A 25,413-nucleotide genomic window follows, 5' to 3' on the forward strand; every position below is an offset into this window, starting at 1 on the left:
TGTTTAACTTTTTAAGAAGCAGTCTTAAAATGAAGAAAAAAATGAAATGGCACATTTCATTCCCACCATCTTCCATTTTCATTCCCACCAGTAGCACATGACCGTTCAGTTGCTTCTGCATTCTCACCAACACTTCCTATGTTCCATCCTTTTAGTTTTAGCTATATTTAATACTTACACGGTAAATCAATTCATTGGTCTGTCAAATAAATCAACTTACCCACGCAAAAACATGTGTGCAAATGTTCATAGCAGCCTTATCAGTGATAGCCAAAAACCAGACTTCAAGATGCCACTCAGAGGATTTCTAAGATAATGGAAGGTTTTGATTGGGGTATTGCCTACAAGAATTTGTATATTATGTCAAAAGTCATTAAATTAGAGGCGCCTGGGTGGTCTAGTTGGTTAAGTGTCTGCCTTCAGCTCAGGACATAGGCTCAGAATCCTGGGATCCAGCCCCAGGCAGCTTAGCAAGGAGTCTGCTTCTCCCTGTCCTTTTACCCCTAACCCCCACTTGTGCTCTCTCTCTCTCAAATAAATAAAATCTTTTTTAAAAAAGTCATTAGACATTTAAGATCTGTGTATTTTACAGATGAAAGTTTTATTTGAAAAAATAACTATAATATTTAGAATAAGCAAAAAAATTTTTAAGGGAAGTAGGGATATTCGAGAGCATTTGTTGATATTTGTACAGCCAGTAATAAAGAAATAAACATATAATATCTCCTATAGAACAAAGGCTAAAAAAAAGGATTCTGTAGATTATCTATAATTACTTAAATATAGTTATAAACATGGTTATTTAAATGTGGAATAATATAAGAAGTTTCTAATGTGGTAGTTCACTACATGGCTATCGTCTGCAGAGGTAGGGAAATATATAAAAAAAGAAATGAAAAGGAGAGAGAGTTAAACTGAGCAAGAGGGGTACTCAGAGAGACTTCACTAATTTGTGATCATTGTACATGTATGATCATATGTACACATTTATGTAAAGTTATATATGGACAGGGTTGCTACAGTGCACAACCCCAGGAGGAATATTTCACATGAGTGGTTATGTAATGCAGTAGTACTTCAGAAGGTTGTATATATGTTTAAAAAAAAGAATATTTTAAAAAGACCTATAAAAATGAAATAAAATGGGATCCCTGGGTGGCGCAGCGGTTTGGCGCCTGCCTTTGGCCCAGGGCGCGATCCTGGAGACCCGGGATCGAATCCCATATCGGGCTCCCGGTGCATGGAGCCTGCTTCTCCCTCTGCCTGTGTCTCTGCCTCTCTCTCTCTCTGTGACTATCATAAGTAAATAAAATAAAATTAAAAAAAATAAAAAATAAAATAAAATAAAAGAAATAAAATAAGGGCCTATTACTTCCATAATAAACCAATCTAATCAATTCTTAGTAGGAAAAGACTCCTAGTAGCAAGTATTTATTTTTTATCTAACTGTGTGGTATTTAAGATTTTATTTATGGCTTCTGAATGGGATCTAAATCTTCTATAACACATCTTATAAAGTTTTCTTACACTTAGGCCTGAATCTGATCCCTACATGGAAATACAATGCAATGTCTCCATTTTTAAAAAAGACTTTATTTATTCATGAGAGACAGAGAGAGAGAGGCAGACACTTAGGCAGAGGGAGAAGCAGGCTCCCCATGCTGGACTTGATCCCAGCACCCTGGGATCATGATCTGAGCCGAAGGCAGACGCTCAACCACGGAGCCACCCAGGTACCCCAATGTCTCTATTTTCTTTATAGTGTAATGATGTGGTTAAGTTGTGCCAAGGCTTGGGTTCAAGCTAAATTATAAAGAACTAATACTCACAGTTTGTTGGGGAAAGTAATAAAATGAATGACTCAGCCCTTGTTCATATAAAGGAACAAAATGTTATTACACATAGGTTATACTTTTGTATACATAGGAGATATAAAAATATCTGCTAAAGGAACTATTAGGATTAGCAAAGCCATCTAATATTTTTCTTCTAGTAGTTTGATCACATTTCCCTTCCATTTCTTTGGTGGATTCAAACAAGAAGGGCAGTCACACTGGTGGAGGGTAGGTGGCATGATCCCCAGTGGAGAAGGTAGGTATATAAATTATTTTCCTTGAAAACTAAAACAGCTGATGTACCAAAGGTGGTTCAGATGCCCTTTCCTTCAGGACTGGAGCATGTTGGGATTTCTGTGGTTCCCTGAGGGGCCACAGGATGCAGCAGGAGAATGTATTTGCTTGCTTGCTATCTTTGGTCTTATGAGGGCTTGCTACATCTTCACAGTCTTGGTTGAGGGGAAGCTCAGGGCAGAAACCACCTGGTGGGCTTAATTGCCCCCTTTCCTGCCTGTGTTGACAGAGAATCTCTCTCTCCCAGAACTGGCAATCACTGGTCAAGTGATTCACCACTATTCCACCAGAACAGACACTCACTGGGGATGGTGATGGAGGATGCAAAGCAATCTAAATGTTGAAGAAACATAATATGAGCAAGCAAGGCAAAATTAGAATATACTTCAAGGGACTGTGTAACCCCAGAAAAGGAAGAATAAAGCATTCTTTAAATACAGCGAACAAACTGGTGATTGCAGGGGGGAAGTGGAGCAGGGATGGGTGAGATTGATAAAGGAGATTAAGAGGAGGGATCCCTGGGTGGCGCAGTGGTTTGGCGCCTGCCTTTGGCCCAGGGCGCGATCCTGGAGACCCGGAATCGAATCCCACATCGGGCTCCCGGTGCATGGAGCCTGCTTCTCCCTCTGCCCATGTCTCTGCCTCTCTCTCTCTCTCTCTCTCTCTGTGACTATCATAAATAAAAATAAATAAATAAATAAATAATAAATAAATAAGAGGTACAAACTTCTAGTTATGAAATGAATAAGTCACAGAGATGAAAGTACAGCATTGGGAATAGAGCCAATAATATTTTCATAATGTTGTATGGTAACCACACTTATCATTGTGAGCACCGAATAATGTATAGAATTGTCAGATCAGTATGTTATACACTTGAAACTAATGTAATTTTTATGCTAATTACATCTTGATAATAAAAATAGAACAAAGCATTCTTTTTGAGGAAGAAGTGAAGAAACAAAATAATTAAAGATAAACCTTAGAATTAGACATCAGAGTACAAAAATAGACTTTCCAGGAAGAATAAGTATATATTATTTAATTAAATGATTTTAATTTATGTAGCATATGATCATTTAAACTTTTATAGCCACTTAACTAAAATTTAAATTATATAATTATTATATAATATATATGTATAATTAGTAGTTAAAAATTTTAATAGACAAACTAAAACGGAAGAAACTCACGGCTAAGAACAGGTTTACCAGTCTGAAAAAAAAAAAAAAAAAAAAAAAAACAGTCTAAAATACAGAGACTCCTAAACCTGGGAAACAAAGAGTTGCAGAAGGGTTGGTGGTTGAGGGGAAAAAGTAACTGGGTAACAGGCATTAAGGAGGGCACATGATGAGATGAGCACTGGTTGTTATACTATATGTTGAAAAATTGAATTTAAATTTTAAAAAATTATTTAAAAATTATATAAATAAACTAATCAATTTTAAAAAATACAGAGGAAAAACAGTGTGGAAGAGGACAAAGGGAAAAGGGGAAAAGACTGCTCTGGAAAGCTGGGAAGTGTGGAGGACATTTTCAGGGTACCATCTGGATAAATCAACTCCATTAGAGTTTCCTTTCATCACCTTTCTTGTGATGCTGATGCTTCTGGAATGGGAGCCAAATTTTGAGAAAGATGAAGTCAAGCAGCCAGAACACCAAACAAGTTACCACAAGGGCTGCTCTTCTGCCTTGTAAATTTAACTCAGTTTTTAATAATAGTAACCTCCCCAAAAATCCATGTTATATAAAGTAAAAATTTAAAGGTATTTAAACTGAGCAAAATCATAGAACCATAGAATCCATAGAATCCATAGAATCATGGATTTCACCATACTAACCAATCCTTACCTTTTTTCTAAAAGTGAGGATACAGTACAAGAAACTTGACATGAAACACTATTATCTAAGTTGGCAAGATTCTATAATTTTTTTAGTCGAAGGCATGCATACACCAAAATCAGCTCCTTGCACAGCTTAAAATAAACTTCCAAAAAGTTGTGTCCATAGTGAATTTCTGAAATCTAAGCTATATTTTCCCCACTGACCCTTTTTACTTTTAAACAGGAATATTTTCCTTTAAAAAATGAATGAATATTCCAAGTCTTAATAAGGACGGAAATACAGGATTGAACATGTAGGTGAAAAGTATATTTTTGAAATGCCAATTTTATTAATATTCTTAGTATCGTTTACAATAAAGTACAAACTACACTGTGCCCAAATCAGGAAGCCTTAGGGTCTTAGGCACATGAGAGAGAGAGAGACAACACAGAAGTCCCAGCACTGTTTCTAATTTTTACAGGTATAGGAATGGAGCAGCCTGCTTTTCTCTGGTAGGTATGAAAGAATCTCTTTACATGTCTGTAAATATTTATTTTTAAAATCTCAACATCATAAATCAAAGCCCAACATTAATATTTCCTAATCCTTTACTTTTGCCAGGGTATTTACCTAAAGATTTTTGTATTTAAAAGGATCCACACTTTTAATTTTTAATCATAAAAATCCCGATTCTTTCATGCTTGATTATCAGTGAGGTACAATAAACAGCCACAGTTGGTATTCTGGCCAGGAAAAAGTGGTAAGGAGTATATCAATTCCTAGCTTGTTGGGTACAGTTAAGAGTTGAAACAGATGGGCAGCCTGGGTGGCTCAGCGGTTTAGCGCTGCCTTCAGCCCAGGGCCTGATCCTGGAGACCCGGGGTCAAGTCCCACATCGGGCTCCCTGCATGGAGCCTGCTTCTCCCTCTGCCTGTGTCTCTGCCTCTTTCTCTCTCTCTCTGTGTGTGTCTCTTGTAAATAAATAAATAAAATCTTAAAAAAAAAAAAAAAGAGTTGAAACAGAGGTACACACATGCACTGGGCAAGGTGGGTTCTAGAATGCCTAAATGCTGGAAAACATCATTACAGATCAAGTGGCCTATAATCAAATAAAAAACTGTTTAGCGGGGATCCCTGGGTGGCGCAGTGGTTTGGCGCCTGCCTTTGGCCCAGGGCGCGATCCTGGAGACCCGGGATCGAATCCCACGTCGGGCTCCCGGTGCATGGAGCCTGCTTCTCCCTCTGCCTGTGTCTCTGCCTCTCTCTCTCTCTCTCTCTCTCTCTGTGACTATCATAAAAAAAAAAAAAAATTAAAAAAAAAACTGTTTAGCGAAGGTCACAGATTATTTGTGGAGAAGATGCTGAAGGTTTTGGAAACAATGTCTGTAACCATGAGTTATAGGTGGACAGGAGTCTTGGTGATACAGACTGTTGATATTATCTGCCTCACACACTCTGTCATTCAGAGTCATATAATCTGCTTTTCTGAAAGCTCCTATGTGAGCCCATTTATGAAATGTGACTTCCTCAAAGGTGGGGAAGGATTTTTGTCTTGCAGGTTGTGTTTGTCTTTGTAATCTCAGCATCACCTGGAGTCTGGCACACAGTAAAAGTTCACAATATGTTTCTGATGGAAAGAGCTTCCATTTGGTAAGCCACCATGACTCTTTGTAACTGTTGCTCTCAGGCAAATAATGTGGTAGGCATGCTGCTGTAAATGTAAAGAATGATACATCTTGAAATTTTAACATAGCCACAGCTAGATTACCTTCTCAGTATCTGTTAATTGAAGGTTGAATAAAAGACTAAGTAAGGTCCTTACATTTTCAAAAACTATATAATCCTTGAAATAATCACACAAGTTCCTTTTCACAGAAAACATCTGCTGTGCCCACATGCCTAAACATTCCCAACAGGGATGGCTTTTACCCAGGGAGGGTGGGAGAATGTGGATGGATGGACTCAATTAGCAACCCATTATTCCAGCTACTAAGAGAGACTGTTGGGAAGGTCTAGTTCTGTTTGCAGGAACACCAGTGTGTAAAATAATAGCAACTACCTTTTACTGAATGCCTACTAAACGTTAAGCATCACTATAGGCACTTTACATATGCTATTGCTAATTCTCACAGCAAGTCACCTCAGATCCCAGAGTTAATAAGTGGGGGTAACCTGCTGAGACTGGGTAGGAAGTCAGAAAGGAGACAGAGATGGAGGGCTCAACCAAAGCCATGTCTGAAGAGAATGACAAGGTGTGGTTACTGTCCTCACTAAATATCAGTCAAGCTGATATTTATGTAAATGGTGACACAGAAGTAGAAATCCCTCAGATGGGGCTCCTGAGGCTATAGCCAGGGCATCCCCTTGGCTCCACTTTCTCTTTTGTGCAGTCATCTGGAAATTTATAGATTCCAATTATTTTACTTTTCTTTAATGATTCTGAAAGTGGCAAATCTTACAAATGTATGTTATTATGTCTCTGTTTCAAAAGGACAGTCAGAACAGAGAGTATAACTTTGATATTGATTTTCATGTAGTAAGAGCAAACTCTTTTTTGTTTGGTTTTTTATTAGCTCATTAAAAAATTTATAGTATGGGAACAAATTCTTATCTAGCTTTAAATGTGTTGAGTTGTTAGGTGCATTTTTTAAAGTTGTTTTAATGTATAGGGGGTGGGGAAGTTTGGCCCTTTTACATATAGGCAATCTGGATCAAGGCAAAAATTTGCAGAAGTTATAAAGAAGTTCAGGAGAAAGAGTTGACTGACAAAAGGAAAGGTGAGAAATTCCTTTTCCTTTTATTTTTCCAGCAAGCAATATGGAACCTTTATTTTTAAGGTAATTTCTGTACCTCTGGAACATGAGAGTAATCCTTTTACAAATGGAACTGATTACTAGAATAAACGACAACAAAACCAAACTGGCATTTGATGTGAATCCACAGGAGTTTAAGCTTCAAATCCAGCCAAGAAGTTTGTTACAATCTCTTTTAGCTTAGCATCTGGCTGTTCGCGATCTTTCCATCGGCCCTCATATTGCCCAAGAGGGCTTGGTGCTGGCTGATAACATGAGCCAAGAAAGCACGTTCAAACTTTGTGATCTTGCTGGGCTCCAATTTATCAAGGTATCCTCTTACACCAGCATAAATAATGGTCACTTATTCAATAGCCATGGGAGAACACTGTCCTTGCTTCAGCAACTCAGTCAATCGCATGGCATGACTCAAGAGTTGTTACGTGGCAGCATCAAGGTCAGAACCCAACTGGGCAAAAGCAGCAACCTCACAATACTGAGCCAATTCCAGCTTCATGGTACCTGCCACCTGCTTCATGGCCCTGGTTTGGGCAGCAGATCCAACATGGGACACAGACAAACCGACGTTAATGGCAGGGCGGATACCTTTGTAGAACAATTCTGTTTCCAAGATCTGTCCATCAGTGACGGAAATGACATTTGTTGGAATGTAAGCAGACACATCACAGCTTGCGTTTCTGTGACTGGTAAAGCAGTCAAGGAGCCACCACCAAAAGAATCGTTCATTTTGGCTACTCTCTGTAGCAGACGGGAGTGTAGGTAGAACACATCACCTGGATAGGCTTCACGACCAGGGGCCGGTGGAACAGCAGACACACCTGACGATAAGCAACAGCCTGTGTGAATAAGTCATTGTAAGTGATCAAAGCATGTTTGCCATTATCTCTAGAATACTCTCCCATAGAACAGCCAGAATAAGGAGCCAGGTACCCAAGTGGAGCAGCATCAGAAGCAGTAGCTGACACCACAAGGGTGTACTTCATGGCATCTGCATCTGTAAGTCTCTTCACCAAGTGGGCAACCGTAAATCTCTTCTGACGAACAGCAACGTAAATACAGTATAACTTCTTCTTTTCATCAGTTCTGTCTTTGAAACGTTTCTGATTAATGATTGTGTCAATAGCAATTGACGTTTTGACGTTTTGCCAGTTTGCCGGTCACCAATAATCAGCTCACGCTGAACACGACCAGTTGGCACCAACCCATCCACAGCCTTGATGCCAGTCTGCATTGGTTCTCACACAGAGGTTCGAGAAATGATCCCAAGGGCTCTCAGGTCAAGTCGCCTACAGGTCTTGGAACCAACTGGACCCTTTCCATCAATGGCATTACCAATGGCATCTACAACATGGCCCAACAGCTCCTGGCCAACTGGAACATCCACAGTGGCTCCTGTTCTTTTTACGGTATCTCCTTCCTTAATTAGTTCATCATTTCCAAACACGACAACACCAACATGGTCAGGTTCCAAGTTCGGAGACATATCCTTTAAGCCTGAAGAACACTCTACCATTTCTTCGGCCTGAACATTCCTCAGCCCGTGTACATGGGCAATACCATCCCTAGTGCTTAGGGCATGCCCAGCATCTTCAAGGTCGACTGAGGTGTCAGCTCCAAGAATACGCTCTTCAAGGATAGAGGACGCTTCAGCAGTGCCAGTCTTCTGAAGACGAGTGTTAGAGGCATGGAGGTTCCTTGCAGCAATGAAGGATGATCCCAAAGCATTTTTGGAGACCAGCCCGGCCCAATGAGGGAGGGTGTGGGCCACGACCAAGGGGATACGACAGCATCTCTGCAGCCTCTCTTCGGGTGGTTCCTCTGCTGCCGCAGCCTCCGAACTGACTGGGGCACAACGGCTGAGTGGGGGAGAAATTCCTTTTCCTGAGGAGAAAAATAGTCATGCTGGGAAATGTGGAGCCTCCACCTTTGAAGTTTCTTTTTCTGTCAAACTAAAGAGAAGGATAGCTTGGAAAGAGAGAAACAAAATCCTCAGAGATTACTTCAACAACTAAATAGGGAGAGGCTGAGATGATGGACAGCTACCACGTTGAGAAAGGCTCCTGGGGGTCGTTCATCGTGGATACTGTGAAACTGTATGTTTACACCTAAAACTGACACCTGAAGACATATAGATGAAGACTTAGAGGTTCAGTTTTCAAAGTTTTAGGAAATGATTAAGAATAAGAAGACAGAAAGGTGAGACAGAAAATTAATTCACTATATTTTGGTATTTACATGCTTTTAAATACTGCCACACTGATTTGCCCTGGTCATAATATACTACATAATTTTAGTTGCAAATTTCAGAAAAAACTACCATTGAATGGAAAAGCTCTTTGGACAGGGCCTATGCTTTATTATATCTTTGTAGCTCTCCACTTCTGTTCTTAGCCCACAGGAAATGTTAGTAAATGAATGGGGAAAGAAATTTGTTTTTCATTTAACCACTCCTTTGGGAAGCTTATCCATCTGAACTCTAGATGAGGAACCCAAGGCCCAGGGCCAAACTCAAAAGCCTTTCTTAGAACATGTATTTGCACATGTGATGCTTTTGGGTTGGAAATATGGGCAACTGGAGAATATATGCCCCACCCAAAAGTATTCAAATTCATTTCAAGTTTAAAACTCTCTGCCTTTCTAACGGCTGTAGGTATGTATAAGTGGTTCTTGGTGATATTGATTGAGTGCCTACTATGTTCTGGGTGCTGTGAATTTTGATAACTCAGGCAGGTAGATAATGTGAGCCTATTTTACAAATGAAGGAATAGGATTATAGATGTAAAATAACTTGCCCAAGTTCACCCAGCTCCTAGTAACTCAGGTTGGAATTTGATCTGGGGTCTGTCCTTTCTACTTTAACCACACTGTTGATGGAATCAAGCTTGTTGGAGGTGTGAGTATGAGGAGACAAGCTTATGTAATATATTGCAAAGTGACAGCAAACATTTCATTTTACTTTGTTTTTGCACTTTACAATGATGGCACATGTATAATATTTTATTCACTTTAAAAGAAAAAAAAAAGCTTTACCAGTGTTATTTTTTGAATTCACAATGTTCCCATGAGGAACTGAAGAGAAATTCTTCACTTTTAACATTTAAGTAAACAGAAAAACAAAAACCTAGAAGACAAAGGCTATAATGTAGTCTTTTCAAAGCAACCCAGCAAGGGAGCAATGTGAAGAAGGTGGAGCACAATGGCTTATGCTTCATAATTAGTGCTCTAACTACAACATATTGCTGCTATGCTTGAAATAACTGGGACGTTGTATACTTGCATCTCATTATTTGGAGTTTTGAAATACAATCTGAACAAAAAAGATCTCTAAAAAAATAGAGACATTAATAGTGATGATTTATATTACAAAAGTTCTTTTTAAGTCTCAAAAATATTTACTCTCTAGGGTTTCTTATATTTTGAGCTTTCATAATACAATTAAATGCTTGTTTTTTAATCTATTAGGTATTTAGATTTTGAATTAAATCTATTTGAAGTACCTACAAAATAGCTTTTGAATCTATTAGGTACTTAACCTAATCCTGAGGTATAGGATCATTTCTCAAACATAGTGTGGAGATTTGATAATTAAAGAGCATTATGAAATAAAGGAAACCATCTTAGAATTAACAATAGCTAATAAATGTTGAGAGTTTACCACCTAAAAGGCACTATACTAAGCATTTTATACTAATTTAGTGCCTCCAATAATTCTATGAAGGGGATAGTATTATCCCAACTTTACAAATCTGGGAACTGTGACTCAGAGAAAAATTATTAGTACAATTTTCAACCCTGGAGTCACATTTATAATTCTCTATGACCAAGAGAGAAATAGTACACAAATATTAGAAGTGGAAGGTACCTTATAGATCATTTTGTCCATCATTTCTCCCACTAGGTTCCATATAAGAAGATATGGGTCAAACAGATCCCTGCTGAAATAGCTTTGGAGATCATTGCCTTCTCCATTCTTGGTCAGCCACAACTTTGGATTGTATAAATTCTTTTACAAGTTCACATCACCTCAGAATAAAAGTTAAGTTTGTTCATTAAACAAACAAACTATGAAACAACATGCTAAAAGCATTTGAAAAGGTTCTTTTTCATATATGCTAACAATCCCCCTTCTATAATTCCCCTCTTTTTCCCAGGGTTGAGACTAATTTTGAGAGGACATTTGTTTCAGAGTACCACATATTGCTACTGCTGAGACAGGCTCTACACTTTCTGCTCATGGGTTACTGGTCTGTCTCACCTCTTAGGCAGCCCTCCTTCCCACTCACACGGCCTCTTCAAGACTTCCCCACAGTTAGCTCCTTGCCACTGTCTAAGGCCATCATAGGCTCACTAAATAGAAGCCAGTTTCTTTTTGGTTGCATGATTTTTGCCTGTAATTGTTGACATTTGTTTATCTCAAGTCTTAGGCCTTCCCTAAGCATTACAAGATATCACTCTTAGCTTCACTGCATTCTATAGTATCTTTTATAGCATTTGTTTACAGTATCATTTTCTATTTTTGAATTTGCTCCATGGTTTCTAAACATCTTTTGAGAATAGGCATCATTTTTTTTCATTTATGTGTCTCCTGTTCATATAAGTTTGTTATATATTAGGCCTCAAATATTGGTTCATATTAATGAATCATTAGATCTCTCCATTATGGAAGACTTTTCAGACTTAATTATATAGTTTGGTCAGCATTTAAGTTATTGTATACATCAGGGATAAACATTACATTTCTTCTTTTACTGGGTAGACTGGTCTTCTTCCCTTATATCAAATGAGATATTATGCATGTGTGTACAAATATTTACACACATACACCTGAGGTCCTTAAAAACTTCAGATAAATATAGTAGAAAGTGGAACCAGAACTGGTGAGGACATTAGATATTACCAAATTTGATGGAGCTTTTCATTAAATATTAAAATAAAGTCCAGAATAGTTTCTGGCACATGGTAACCACTAGTTGGATAATGAATGAACTCTGTACAAATATAACATTTATTTTAGATACACATTTTGTCTTGGCCTACAAATACCCTAGCTCTTGATATGGAAGTGGAATAGTTCTAAGTGCCCCCTAATTTTTCCAAGTATTAACTTTGTTGCCTATTCTTCGCTATCAACAGAAGACATTTCTTTACATACTTGTCAAGGAGCTCAACCTTGATTTGAGTACCATCCAGCAGCTTCAATGTAGAGCTGAAACACATATTAGTCAATGAGGGAACCATTCAGAAAACTACATACCATACTAGCTAAGTTCTCCACAGAAATATTGTCCCTAAATCATGACTTAATATTTGCTTATTGGCTTTGTTCTGAGAAGAAAGTTTTCACAGTTGAAGATGATGGGTGGTTTTAGAAGTGTGTCAACTGAAATTCAGTTAAACACAGTGGTATGTGAACAGGATTGTGTCCAGGGCAGTACAACTCAATCTGGGTAACTTGAACAATCTGGTCACTCTGGAGGTGGTCTTTGCTGAAAGAGTTGAGTACTTAATCAAGCATCACCAAATACTTAAAATACCCCTTAAAATTACTTCTCTCACATCACTTCAATTGCACGCTCAAATAGCCTTCTGATTATGACATGAAGAGAGGACGTGTTGTGGGTTGGAGATGAAGAGCATTCTAGTTATGGGAATGATTTCCATTGTAACTCTAACTTGATAAAAGTGATTTTTATTTTTTATTTTTTTATAAAAGTGATTTTTTAAATGTATTCATAACAGACACATACATACAAGTAAATATTGATAAAGTCCAGTTAATGCCAAGAACCCCTTGGCTACAAATTCCTAGACCAAGTTCTGAAAGGATGGAGATTATCTTCTTCAATCCTAGAAAATCAGTAGCTATCATCCAATGCCTGGAATAAGTAGGAGCTTGGATATTTGCTGAGTGGAATGAATAAATGGTATATAGATAAAGCTAATTCATTTTGAGGCTTCTTGGTAGCCAACCTATTTCTTCCTGGTATTCCCAAATTCTGTCTCCTTGCTTATGCCTATTTAAATTTTAGCAAAGACATTTATTCATTGTTAGCATTCTTTACATAAAAATTTACAATGTAACTTCTAAATTTTGGTGCCAAAAAAATTACCTCTAGGAATTTAGTGCTTCCTTTTATCAAATATAAAAACTTCATCATCCATTGTAGTCTGTCTTTGCTACCATGAAATTCAAAGATATATTTATGTATAATTGCAATGACTTTATTTTCTGAGTTCTTTTAAATAATACTTGCTTTAATCTTTTGTTACATTTCAATATATTGCTATTTCTAAGTTTATCCATATTAAATATCTATTGACTTCCCATGGTGAGAGAATTTTGCCTGCTTGAGACAATTTCCCCTTGCTTGCCTTTCTTCCCCTAGCCCCCAAATTATTAGTATTCTGTGCTGCTTTGTTGGTTACCATTATAATTTTAATATGCTCACACCTTTTTTCTTTGCTCCCTCTACCAGAGACAGTATCTCTCAATTTCTTTCTTCATGTCCCCACACCCCCTTACCACTCTCCCATGAAGTAAGGATATTAATAACCTCTCTGCTTAGGTCTTCCTCCACCAGCTCTTTCAATCTTCCAATTTTTAACAGCTGTCTTTTTACATTGTCAAGGTTGATACTTACATTCAGTGCTATAATCAATGTCTACTATGTTCTATGAATTAATTCTAAGAGTATATTACTATGGCTATATGCACAGCAGTCACTAAAGAGCTCAGTAGTGTACTTTGAAACATTTTTTTTCCTGTATTGCTTGCTGTTTTCCTGGAGCTTTTTTTTCCTTTTCCTTTTTTTAAAAAAATACAATATGCATTTTCATTTCTTTTGGTATAGTGGCACCGAGATAGAAGTCAGTTCCAGGGTCCCAATTTTGCCAGCACCTTGCTGCATGGCTGAACAAATTAATTACTTGTTTGAACTTTGCATAAATTAAGAGGCCTTGACCTTTTAGAGTCATTATGGATGATCTCTAGAGATTTTTTTCAGAGGACTTCAAAGAAAATATATCTTTCATTAGTGAAGTCACAACACTTAAATCGGCTTTATAAAGGTAAAACCATTTCATGAATGGGGGGGGGGAACATTGTTAGAATAAAAGTAAACTTCTACATAGGTAAGAAGCAAATGTATAGAATCTAAGAAGAAAAACATATTTAAAAAAAATAACTAGCCAAATAAAAAGTTGACGTTGATCTGACACAAATAAAAACAAAGTATTCCTAGCAGTAATAAAATGTATATGTAGTATTCAAGACAAATATGGCAGTATTTTCAAAATAAATCTTAAAAACAGGCCATATGTGGGTGTGTATATACATATAATACACACACACACACACACACACATTCCCTTAAGCTCATGCAGTTTGTATACGCTTAATCTATATATTCAGACTTAGAGCTTCTAACTAGCAAAATCACCCATCAACTCAGTGTCTTCCATGTGCGAGGAATTATTCCAGGCACCAAGGATGACAAACCCAGAAGGGTGTTCAAGCACTTGCAATTCAGAGGCAGGAGATGTCAAAGCAATAAATCAAAACACACTTTACAGGGTGCCATGTGAGTAGAGTAGGTGCCACCTAACTGTCTGGGAGACTTAGGGGAGGAGTACCTGAGGAGATGTTAAAACTGAGATCTTAAGAATAAGGATTTTCTTAAGACAAAAAGTAGGGAAGGGTATAACAGGAAGAAGGAACAGTTCAACAGGGGAAAGTAAGAAATCAGAGCCAATTGGATAATGCTGAGACATTTGGTTCATATAATCAGTGTGATGATAGCAGAGAAAGCAAGATAGTCAGGTAAGAAACACACAAAAAAGGTTTTATCCGTCATATGACAAAAAATGATTTCATTCTAAAATAACTGAAAAATTTTCACAGGAAAGAAATGAAATAATCAGACTTATATTTTGATTATCAAGGAAAGACTGAAAGAAGTCATGACTTGGCACAAAATCCACTCAGAAAGTTCCAGTAGTGTGTATTAGTCTGTTACAGCTGCCATAACAAAATACCATATATCGGATGGCTTAAACAACTTTATTTTTTCACAGTTCTGGAAGCTAGAAGTCCGAGATCAAGATGCTGGCAGGGTTCAATTTCCAGAGGCTTCTCTTTTTGGTATGCAGATGGCCTCCTTCTGTGTCCTCACATGGTCTTTTTCTCTGTATACATCCCTGATGTCTCTTCCTCTTCTCAGAAGGGAACCAGTCATACTGGAATAGGGCTCCACCTAATAGCCTCTTTTTACCTTACTGACCTCTTTAAAGGCCCTATCTCCAAATATAGTCATATTCTCAGGTACTGGAACTTAGGACTTCAACCTAAGAATTTTGAGGGAACACAACTCAATCTAAAACACAGTGACTGGCAGTAAGAATAGAAAAAGACAAATGGAAGGATACTTAAGAAGTTGAAATCAGATACTTGATTGGTTGGTAAGTTAGTTATACACAGGGGATAAGAAAGTCTGCTTCATTTCTGGTTTAGACAATGAGGTATATGCTAGTGCCATTTGTCAAACAACAACAACAACAACAAAACAATACAGAAGGAGGCTTGGTATGCCCAGAAAAATGAGGAGTTCAAGTTGCAACTGCAATAGTAATTTCTAGTTAACAGGTAAGTTAAACTCTGGAGTTTGGGAAAATAATAATAATAATAAATAATATGACACATATGATATGATCTAATATATAGATGGAAACCAAGGGTATAAGAGATTGTCCAGAAAGAAAATATAAAAACAAAGGGGAATGGAATTTGGTAAATAACATTAAAGACTGCATTAAGAAGCCAAACATGAAGGCCATGAAGGTATATCTAGACAGACAAAGAATCAGAACAAAATGGCACAAGAATTAAGGGAAAGAAAAATAAAGTGGGAGATGGTTATTAATTCCTAAGACTTTTTCAGAAAGTTGATATTTTATTTCAAAGATGTGTTTTTATGAGTTCTAATTTGTGCTTTTTAGGAGTTCTGATTTGCTTCTGTGAGTAAACTACAATAATGGTTTCTCACTACCCAAAACAAGTCCAAAATACCCTATCTATATTATACAGCATTCCTTATGCCTTTTGAAAATTATAAATCTTTAGAATGAAAACGTACTTTTAAACACAAAATATGATGTCATATGTAAGTAGGCTCCATGCCCAGTGAAGAGCCCAATGTGGGGCTTAAACTCACCACCCCAAGATCAAGACCCGAGCAAAGATCAAGAGTCAGATACTTAACTGAGCCACCCAGGTGCCCCAAGGTTACATATCTTAAAATAATAAGTAAACTGATTTTTTTTTCAAAATCAATTATTCTTGATAAGACTCTCATTTATGTTGGAAGGCAAATTTTGAGGTTAGCCACCTACAACAATGTGTAAGGCTTAAATACTAAAGAGGTGGTAATATATCTAATGGAGTAATATCTGAACCATACAACACATCTTGGAATGCTGTGGTCTTATAGCACCAAGTAGCTTGAAATCTGCTCATGAAATATATTTGAATGGCACTAATGATATAATGCAGAAAATAGAAAACAAGTTGCATAGAGGAGTAACATTTATTTATCGGCTATCTTGTATTATTTTTAGACAATCAGATATAGACACTTTGGAATTCCACATTACTCTAGAGACCCAAAGGCACAGATACAACTGATTTATTATGTTTTTAAAAAGTGACAAAAGGGAATATTAATTCTGGAAGATTTTTAATCAATTCAACACTATTATACACTAGAGAAAGAAAATTTCCACAAAACATTCTCTCACAAAGTCCATGGTTTTATATTTACATAGAATTATTATAGCAATTTTAAATGTTAATCTATGATACAATAATGTTACTTCGGATAACATAAAAAATATAGTTTTTTTAATAGCCATGCTCCCATTTTTGATGAAAGCTAGTCAGTTTATCCTAATGTTAGTTTAACACTTTAAAAATGCATAATAGACATTCAATCAGCCTTATAAAACCCCTAAGAGAGGGGCCGTCAAACAGAATAGACAGAGGGCTCATCATCACTTATGTCTGAATCATCTTCATCAACTCCTTCAATGACAGATTTCTTCCCTTTACAACAGGATACAATTAATCCAATCAAGAATACCTGTAAATTTAAATAAGCTACATGTTATTTCTTAAATTTAAAGTCATTCAGAAAGTAATGAATTTAAAATGCACAGTGAATTTAAAATCCACTGTGATACAAATGGGCAATTGAGGTTCAGATCATCCCTAGTATACCTGTACTACTTACCCCAAGAAAGGCCCAGTTCCCAAAATAGTATGCAGCACTAAAGAACCAGAACTTGTGAAGGAACAGATATGTGCGCGTAACAGTACACTGATCTATAAAAGCAAATAAAGGATAATGGTGAGAGTTTCTTTTGTGAAATGAACTATTAAAACTTTATCTAAAAGATTATTAACCAAAACTAAAGATCAAGGTCATATAGTCAATAGGTGTTAGAGAGAAAATTGAAATCTAGGTCTTTCTCTAAAGCCCACTCCTTCAGTATCCTTAATATAGTGTTAAATTACCAAATAGTATGACATTTCAAAAAAATAAATGACACCTATGTAATCCTGGCTTTTAGGTATAAGAAAAATTGTATTGGACAGTTCCATTTACTTGAAAGAGAAGAAGCATTTTAACCTGGAGTGCCAGATATGTCCTAACCAAAACAAAGTTTTCTTTTATGTGTTGTTAAAGAAGATATGATGAATATAAGAAAAAATGAACAAAGTAATCAGGTGTGATCATAATTAAGTTGTACTTTTCTAAAAATCTAATTCTCAGGACAGCTCAACTTTGAGAGGTGTTCTGAGATTTACTTTTTTCTTTTTAAGACCGCTATTGAAAAAAAAAAAAAAAAGACCGCCATTGAGAAAGAAATACAAATATGTCATTTACTGATATGCTTATCATTTGAATTTTAGATTAGTACTTATGCTTGAATTAAAAATAAATCATACACCAAAAATCAATCAATTGTATATTTTTCTCTTTCAAAAAAAAAAAAAAAAGGAAAGTAACCTTTAAAGAGAAAGTGGCAGACTGGTTATTTAACATCTGTGTTAGACTCCATACTATTTTCATGCAAATACGTTATTTCCATTAGGTTACAAAGTCCTTTAAATAGATATGTTTGAGAAATAGTATCTGAGGAAATATTTGTTTATTGATACCATTCAGAAAGGCCTGAGGTAGCTTAGGCTTGATTGAAAAATTATATATTCTGCAGCTAACAGAGGATTTAACCTTCCAAATTTCAGAGGGCCTTTTTTTTTCGCTACAGAAAAAAATCTTTCCTTAATCTTATAAGGCAACTTCTTTTTAGTCAATTAATTACAAAACAGATTATGATTTCTGCATATTTTAACCAAAATTGACAACAGCAAGAAATTCCACATGCAACTAGGAGACGAGTATCACATCCTATTGCTGATTAAGAAAATACACTGTTGATTTCTAATTTTATGAACTCTCTTCTAGTGTAAATAAATAAGTACTATTTTCTCTTAAAACATAAAGTTGAGTTGAGAAATCTGTAACCCAGTTTTTGTTTTGTTTTTTTTGTTTTTTGTAACCCAGTTTTTTACACAAAGGTTCTAAAACACTTTATCTTGGGGAGTCTATCACATGGTTTTCTGAAAAGCAGGCTTTAGGTTATACTTTATGCATATATAACACTTGTCATATAAAGTTTTAAATAGGTCATGTAAATAAACAGATAATCTAAATCTTATCTACTCTAATCCCTTCCACTGTACTTCAACATTTACTTCTGAATTACTCAATAGCAATTGGACAAAGCATTTTTTTTTCTTCTGGCAGAGAAGCATGCAGTTTAATAAAGAGGCAGTATCTTCCTTTCACAAGCAGAGATCACCAATCTAATGATGATCTATTGATCCCCATACCTTCACAGTCCTCCTACATATTTTTTGCTCTCTTTCTCAATAGAAAAGTCTAGAAGGAATATTCAAAGCTTCCTAACAAAAACCAAAAAGGATTCAAGCAGTAGTGGCTGAACAAATGTTTCTCTACTCTCCTATGGTTACTCGTGCCCAAAATTATAGCTAGACGCTGTACTGCGAGTTCAGTCTAGCAGAGAAACCTAGACAGGAAAGTCATTAGTCATTCACTTTGCTCCTCAATATTTTACTCTCTTCTATTATAGAATTCGCTTCAAAGTAATATAACTACAGGCATACCTTGGAGATACTGCAGGTTAGGTTCCAGACCACCTCAAAAAAGTGAATATTGCAATAAAATATTGCAATAAAAGCGAATCAAATGAAATGTTTATTAAAAATTATTTATTATTAATAATTATAATTATTAATAATTAAATGTGCAAAAACATTATGTCTAAATAAATAATGCATATCTTAATGAAAAAATACTTTATTGCTAAAATCTAACCATGACCTGAACTTTCAGCAACTCACAATCACTGATCACAGATCACTGTAACAAATAAAATGAAAAAGTTGGAAATTTTATGAGAATTTAACTGTGACAAAGAGACATAAACTGAACAAACGCTGTTGTAAAATGGTACCAACAGACTTGCTCATGCAGGGCTGCTGCAAACCTTCAATTTATAAACAATGTAGTATCTGCAAAGTGCAATAAAGTGAAGCACAATAAAACAAGTTATGCTTGTATTCAATTTGACACTTTTTTCATTAGATAAGCCTGAGTATTTCAAATATCTATCAGTATACCTGGCATTCATATTCAATGTAACTGCCAAAATTAGCTAAATATTTTTAAAGGGGTATTTTATTTTAAAATGGAATCGCTAAACACAATTCTAATTTAAAATCTGACAAGATTCCAATGATGTCAAAACAAGACACTTGCATAGGTCTTAAAAATGAAAGTATAACTAAATATCCAGTATGGTGAAGGAAGAGCCCAGACTCCAGTCTCTGACAACTTAGTGTCAAATATCATTTGGCCACTTCTTTGCCACGTGAATGGGAAAATCTGAACTGTTCAGACTCTGTGCTTGTAAAATGGAGATATCACCGTATTTCTTTATAGGGTCATTCTAAAGATCAGATGAGGTATATCAAAATCTCTATGAAAAGTGTAGAAGTATAGCTGAATCCATGATAAGAACATAGTTCTCAAGAGCTGTTGAAGTGGTCTTGAGGAAAACAAATAATATTAAGATTTTAAAAGTAGTAAAGCAATAGTAGTAAAGAAAATAATTGCTTAGGTATTAGTATCATGACTACTGTGTCTATGTTCATTATTTTACTGTCCCTATAGTTAAAGTGTCACCAGCGAGACCCCAACATCTGACCTTTACTGCCCACCTGTCTGTATTCACTAATCCCTATCTTGCATTTTTCCTTAAACTCTTCTTTCTGGGCTACCTTCTAACTCAGGCAAATGAAACTGGAAACTACCATTCAGGGGATGGCAACTGCCCTAACAAGACCTCCTGCTGCCCAGACCACCCAAGCCATTTGAGCTAAAACACTAACTTGTGCCTGTCCAGATGGACCAAGCAGTGACCACTGGAGTGACCAACAATTACCTTTACCTCATTATAATACTAAAATATCTGCCCCAAGAGGAGCCATAGCCTCACTTATATAACATATTACGTATGTACAGACATGCTTTCTAAGGTGCATGCATGACTTTATGCTCATTTTTACACAGGATGAAAAGGCTTCCCTATCTATTAAATATTTTATTTTATTATTTTATTTTATTTTATTTTTTTATATTTTATTTTATTTTATTTTATTTATTTTATTTTATTTTTGATAGTCACACAGAGAGAGAGAGAGAGGCAGAGACATAGGCAGAGGGAGAAGCAGGCTCCATGCACCGGGAGCCCGACGTGGGATTCGATCCCGGGTCTCCAGGATCATGCCCTGGGCCAAAGGCAGGCGCTAAACCGCTGTGCCACCCAGGGATCCCCCTATCTAACTATTTATTCATCCTAACCCTAAAAACAGGGTACTCATTCACCCTCTCTTGGGGAATCACAGCTTTGGAAGCCATTCCTAATGATCTCCTTCTTTGCCAGAAATAAAAGTCTTGGTATGACCATTCAACCTGGTGCAGTTTGTGACTCACCTAGGAGCAAACTCACATTGATTGGTTCAGTTACAAATACAGATACAAAGGGATTTGGTGAGATTTGAACCTGTATAATTCAGTAATATGCTGTCTCCTAAACAGTAATATACCTTTAATTAAATAAAAATAACCAATTTGATGTTTTAAAAATGAAGAGGAACAGATTAGGATTTATGCAAAAAATGTCTGTTCATAATTATTTTAAAAACAAGAGCAGTATGTTCCATGGCTTACGTATTACATGAGCTTCACCTTACCCTTATAAGGGTATACTTAAAGATTCTTTGGGAGTCAAAAATTCACTGAATTAGAAATTTCAGGGCCAGAACAAGGATTATAAGACAGAAGCTGAGCTGCAGAAGCAAGTCAGATCAAATCATTTTTCCACAGAGGTCTAATAATCCATTCAGTGACATTTTAAATTGGCCTATACCCACTGATGATTTTGCCCACCACAAAAAATAGACCTTAAATATTTTTCTTATCACTTTTACATGCTTACCACCATTTTCAAAGGTCGTAGATTTGACACAAATCTACACTACACTACAAATCCATATACACAATGAGTATGTAACAACTCTTTCTAGCTATCTTTATATGTATGCATTATTATGTTTACATTTATATAAAGTGGTATATGACTACAGAATAATTTTGGTTAATAAGTGTATGCATATATTTTATATTCAAGTGATGATTCCACACTGAATAAACAGAGGAGGCTTTTCTCCTGACCATCTGCCATTTTCTAGATGTTTACCTGAATCACGATACCTAGGAGATCTATAGAGGTCTTTCTAGTTATCTAAAAAATTATAATTAAATATTTTGAACTTGGCTCAAACTTCAAAGTAAATTTAAATTGCCAGATATTTCATTTAAGGATTGTGTTCTAAAATCAAAAGTGTTCAGGAAACTTCTGACTGTTGTACCTCAAAAGGACATACAAAAGTTCTAATTAAACTAAAGAGTACTATTAACAATGAAAAATTAAAGTAGGGGTTAAGATAAAAAAATTTCTGACAACAAAGTGGCTGTACAAAAAAGATCAAAATTAAAAGAGCCAAGAAAGGGCATCGGGAGCATATGAATAAAATCAAAAGACTTTGAATACTGACACTACTACCCTTTCTCTATCTCTTCTCACTTATCATCTAATAAATAACAGAAAGTACAATTAAATCTGTTTTCACGTAACAGCAACCTTTAAAAATATACCTCATAAATTTTATATTCCATTTTCTTGTTTCCTCTTAGATTATTTGTTATGTCATCGTTAATGTATGCTGACTACCACTAAGATAACTTTGGTTATTAGCTATGATAAATCACACCATCTATTTTAAATATATTTTTAAAACATTTAGTGTTGATTTAAGCTACAATTAAGTCATCATGTTATACCTTCACCTGAAATCAACTTAGAATTAATTACACTCTATAATTGTACTTTATTTATAAAACAAATCCTTATATTACATATGCATATATAAAGAAGGCCTATGAGAAAACTCCTGCATCATGAAGAATGAACTTTGAAGTGAATATTTTGTTTGGCTAGTGACAAAAAACTAGCAGAAGATTGGACTATTTAGAATGCCACTTCATTTCTCATGGCTATCCAAGATTATGCTAACTTTGATTTCTGATTAGGGTCTTGATACTATTGAATATTTAAAATAGACATGAATCTAAACTACATACAGACTAAGGAGCTCGATTTTATTGTGATAGGATTAGGAATTATTAATCCTAAGAAAGAGAATAACATGAGTGGCCATAGACTAGCAGAAGGGACTGAGAGTAGATGGAAGTTCACTCAGGTAGAAGACAATCCAAGTGAAAATGTGAGCTATTAGGATGGAAAAAAAAAAGGTTAGACTGAAAGATTTTAGAAGTATAATTCCAGTTAATCACTGTTTTAGTGTCAAATGGACTTACAGCATATGAAATATACACACGTAAAAATTTTTGAGATACTTACAACACACATCCAAATAAAAAGGGGCAGAAAAAAATTAAAATACATAATAAAAATCAAAGTTCTATATTTCTTAAAATTGAACAAATGGCATTCAGTTAAATCAATGTTTTGTTAAATTTCACTGGGGGGCTAGTCAAAAGGGAAAGAATTGGTAAACATAAAGAAGTACAGAAATTCTAAAGGAAGTAGTTTTATTATATTTTATGAATACACAAACTGTATCAGGTTAATAAAGATACCACTTGTCAGATGTTTTACACTAAACAATAAGTTTTACAGGGGTGCTTAGGTGGCACAGTTGGTTTAAGCATTTGTCTTCAGTTCAGGGTTCTGGGATTGAGCCCTGCATGGGGAGCTCCCTGCTCAGTGGTTACTCTGCTTTTCCCTCTCTCTCTACCCCTTCCCCTGCTTGTGCTTTTCTCTCGCTCACGCTCTCTCTCAAATAAATAAAATCTTAAAAAAAAAAGAATGAATTCTACAGTGATTATTTTTAAGAACAAATGATAACTTCTGTTGAGCTCTGATTATACTTTTAAAAATGTAAGGTATTTCAAAGGTGCTAAAATATGTAGTGTTCCAAGAAAGAATGTTCCTAATATCACTATATTACTCACTGGCCATATAAAATTTATAAAATGGGAGTCACAGAGATAAGCATTAGCATATAATCTGTAGAAATAATCACAAACTCATTAGTAAATTCTAAATTAATTAAGATTTACTGTCTACTAGTCTTAATTGCCCAAAGACAGTCAAACATAAAACAGAAAGAACAACCATTTTCCATTATATTTTTTTCATAAAATAGTAATAGTGTAATGAGTATAGTAGAAAATATTAAAGGTAGAAATAGAAAAGTGAGATTTGGTTCTTGAATCTGCCACATATACTGTGAGATTCTGGGGTGAGTCATCTAACTTCTGAATATTAGTTTCTTTCTAAGTGACAATGAAATAGTATCTGCTTGTGGTATACAGTGACAGGACAGACTGATCTTTTTTTTTTTTTTTTGATAGACTGATCTTCTGAAAATTAAATTTAGAGAGAAATCTACATGTGATTTAAAAAAAAAAGAAAAGACTGTTTTAGGAGTTAGCAACCTTGAGCAAGAACTCTATACAAGTGGCTAAGTTTCACAAAATTACCTAGGTTGGCTTTGGCATAGATTCCAGAGAACTCAGAAAGCTTACACCTAATTAACTTTAGTATTCCTAGTTGAACTTTTATCAACGGAGTCAAAATGTCACCTAGAAAAAGAACTCTGACATCAAGAGACTTTCTGGATTGCAAGCAAAACCCAGGAAAAATGATGCTGTAGTCAATACCTAATTTTCTGGTCTGCATGGCAACCTCACCTGACAATGGACACAATATATCAGGCTATCTCAGCTAGATGATACCAGCTAATAAGATCAATGAGGCCTTCTTTATGATTCTATGCCTACCTAGAAACTGTGACTATAAATTTGGTTTTCAAAACACATTCTTTCTCTACGGTGAGAATTCACTAACCCTGAGTCTCTAGTTTCTTTAATAGTTATATTTCCTATGATAAATTAATAAACTCACAGCTGGCTAATATATTAGTCTCTTCTCTGTTCGGTCAGTTATCTGAAGCCCAATATAGACAATAAAGACCAAGGTATAGGAGCATTTGAAAGGTAGGTAGATTTAAATCAAATAAAGCTATCAATTCACAAACTTGTTATCTGTCAAGTAAAAGATTATAAATTTACAGTACTTAAGCATGAAGAACTATTTCAATCTGTTGAGAACAAAGCTTTTTGGTTCAAGATGACAGACTGGGCACAGTCATTTGTTTCTTTCCTTCTCAGGACCTCATTAAAAGTTAGAGTATAGGAATAAAACCAGCAGCAATCTCTTAACAGCAAACAGAATGGGAAGTAAGCCATCAGGTGATGAAAATCAACAATAACCTGGAAGATGAAAAGCCACACTTAAAAGGTTTCCAATAAAACAACTAGTTTCCCTCTCATTTATTTTAAAATATAATTTAAGGATCACTAGAAACCTCAGTCACAGAGTTCCCATGATGAGGCTTCCTAGTTCCTGATACTTAAATGTAAATTAGCATAAATATGAATACATCAGATATATATAGAAACTATCAGCATGAAGGAGAAAGGACACGATAAACAGAATTGTTCCAAGGTAAACAGAATTGTAATTTTATTTAAAGGAAACCATTAAGAAAAATGTTTAGTACCTTCAGGTATTGAATAAGATTTTACAGCCATAAAACAAGGATGCTTGAAAAAGATCAGAATAAGTACTTGAGGAAAGTTATGACTTTGTTATATGAAATAAAAATTTTAGGATATGGTTTGAAGATAAAGCTGAACAAACATGCAAGTATCCAGAGTAAAACGGTAGGCATAGAATATGAAATATGGATGAGATAGATGATCAGCTGAAGATATCCAGCAACTAATGAAGATGAGCTCCCCAAGAGAGAATGGAGAAAAGAGAACTTACCAAGTTAGCTTCAAAAGAAGTAGTAG

The 25,413-nt window shown here is 35.6% G+C and overlaps 1 protein-coding gene and 1 pseudogene across 1 annotated transcript in view; both read right to left on the reverse strand.

Moving 5' to 3' along the window:
- Positions 1-6,406: 6,406 nt before the first annotated feature.
- On the reverse strand, positions 6,407-9,863 carry LOC112658647 (ATP synthase subunit alpha, mitochondrial-like; annotated as a pseudogene).
- A 6,465-nt stretch (positions 9,864-16,328) lies between these two features.
- Positions 16,329-25,413, reverse strand: part of LMBRD1 (LMBR1 domain containing 1) — a 109,349-nt gene continuing 100,264 nt past the window's right edge. Inside the window, 2 exon segments of the mRNA XM_025444405.3 lie at positions 16,329-16,899; positions 17,050-17,141. Of these exon segments, the coding sequence (XP_025300190.1) occupies positions 16,783-16,899; positions 17,050-17,141 (209 nt within the window). The 3' untranslated portion in view covers positions 16,329-16,782.

The sequence above is a fragment of the Canis lupus genome, chromosome 12, assembly GCF_003254725.2.
Source record: "Canis lupus dingo isolate Sandy chromosome 12, ASM325472v2, whole genome shotgun sequence".
Classification (NCBI taxonomy): Eukaryota; Metazoa; Chordata; class Mammalia; order Carnivora; family Canidae; genus Canis; species Canis lupus.